General features: G+C 34.3%; 1 protein-coding gene across 1 annotated transcript in view; it reads right to left on the reverse strand.

The window, feature by feature from the left end:
* Positions 1-1112: 1112 nt before the first annotated feature.
* The window catches only part of LOC108751495 (oxysterol-binding protein-related protein 8-like), a 9996-nt gene continuing 8846 nt past the window's right edge, over positions 1113-2262 (reverse strand). Inside the window, exon 5 of the mRNA XM_018491728.1 lies at positions 1113-1264. Coding sequence (XP_018347230.1) covers positions 1113-1264 — 152 coding nt within the window. The remainder of the gene's footprint in view (positions 1265-2262) is intronic.

Here is a 2262-nt window from a genome sequence, read left to right on the forward strand (position 1 = left end):
CATAGTAAATCATTAGTGCACACTGCCATGCATACGCTTTTTTGCCCATCCTGGGCTGACAAGCGTTATGCGCTTTTTGAGGCGCTGAACGTAGATTTAGTAGACAGGTCTTACACGCAATAATGGGGGCTGCTCTGGATTCCTTTCACTGCTTAACCACCCTTGCGGATTTTTGTAAGTTGATGATGAGGAAATAGGCAGCCGAACGTGAGCGTCAGGTTCTAGAAAGGGGACGGGTGCTTCTCATTTTCGCCTCTTCAAATTCGGAAAAATAGACATGTGTATAGTGTACAGATATATTTACGTTAGGTTAGGACATATTTAGGTTAGATTAAGTAATTTTATTGTAGGATATCGGACAATTATAGTAGGAGCTAGACCATGACTTGGATGCACCCTGACGAAATGCCGGGTAAGCAGTTCCGAGGTGTACTCATCTAGTCTGGCGGTAGTGTTGCATACAGGGGGAGTTTTTTTTAGCAGGTAGGCGATGTGTCTCTTTTAGAGATGCAAATGTATCGAATCCTGCACATCCAGGGGACCGACCCCTGGGCGTCTTCCCATTATTCGGATAAATTCTTCTCGAAGCACCCCAGATGATGGGCATTGTGAAGATTTTTTTTCTTTCGCAAACAAAAAAAAAGAGTATATAATAACCCTAACTCTAACCACGTAAACTATTGTATATATGCAGAGTAAAACAGGAAAAAATTCTATTCTAAGAACAAAAATTATATAAAAAAATATGAAAATCATACGCCCCCAAGCAGAGGGGAGGGATGCTGGAATGAGAATCGCTTTGTGTGGAAAGTTGTAAAATATACTTTAAAGCAGAAAATTTTCTTAACATATTTCAAAGTCATGGTCGACAGCAGCTCCTCTTTTTTGCAGTTTCACCAAAAATTTAATTAAAATAGAAAATTTTTTATGTAAAAATCCCCCAAAGATTTCGTTACATGTTTGGAAGTGGCTTCAAAGTTCAAACCATCGCATACGTCTAGATTTTTGCGGACCGATTAGCGATCATATGTATCTCGTAATAATCGATGCGTACTCGAAATGGATTAATATTAAGGAAAAATAAATGTGCGCTATTTCTTTGGAATCTACAATTAGAGATGTAAACATTCTTCATCTTCATGTTCACTTTGCATTTCATCCTCGGATAAATCGTACGAATTCACATCATAAATATCATTTTCAAGTAAATATTCTCCGCTATTCACTTCGATGTTTTCTTCGACATTTTCTTCTGCGACTCGTTCTTCAATTTCAGAAGAACAGATATTGAAAATTATCATCTTCTTTAATTTCCATATTGATTACATTATTATATGTAAGATTCTAAAAAAAGAAGAAGAAAATATTATTATTATTTACTATCAATTGCAAATTACTGTTTTTACTTCGTAATTGAATGAAATTTAAGTAAATCCGATCTAAGTCGTAACTTACATAAGTCATTATATAAATTGTATGTGTTTTAAAATCGAGATTTACGATTACATCCATTATTCAATAAAAGACATATACATTTTATTATAATTTTGAATTAGAATTATTTTCCCATTTAAATGTTATCAAAATTCGAAGTGTAAACAATGTTGTGAAAGTTTCAATGTAACATATTATAATATTTTTTTCAAATATTTGTTTTTAATTTTTCTATCGTGATATAAGTACAATCCGTCTTGTAATAGTATAAAGAATAATTAATTTAAACGAGACATGATTGTATGGCTCGTTAAGAACCTGCCAAAATTTGAAACGGAATTTAGAGGAATTACTTTTAATAATTATGAATTTCCAAAGACCGCGGGTTTTCTTCACATCAGTGCAATAACAAGGGCCTTCTTGAATTTAATGTCGACACTTACACAACCACATTAAAAAATAATTTATATTTCTTTTAACTTCTGCAGATAGATTAAAATTTTTACAGGTTCCTAATTATGAGGGTGGCCTCAGAAGTACCCGACCTAACAAAGAAAACACAAAAAATTTGGGGAAAAATATCTTTATTTCTCAACATAGTCTTCTTTTAGCTCAATACACTTTTCCCAGCGATGTTCAATAGCTTCGATGGCCTGTTTATAGTAAGAACCGTTGAACTCCTCAAAATAGCCATTAACCGCAGACTCCACCTCTTCATTGTTGATAAATCTTCTACCACCAAGCCATTTTTTCAAGTTTGGAAAGAGAAAATAATCCAAGGGGGCTAAATCTGGCGAATAGGGTGCGTGGGGAAGCAATTCGAACTTT

This window comes from Trachymyrmex septentrionalis, unplaced genomic scaffold, assembly GCF_001594115.1.
Source record: "Trachymyrmex septentrionalis isolate Tsep2-gDNA-1 unplaced genomic scaffold, Tsep1.0 scaffold477, whole genome shotgun sequence".
Lineage (NCBI taxonomy): Eukaryota > Metazoa > Arthropoda > Insecta > Hymenoptera > Formicidae > Trachymyrmex > Trachymyrmex septentrionalis.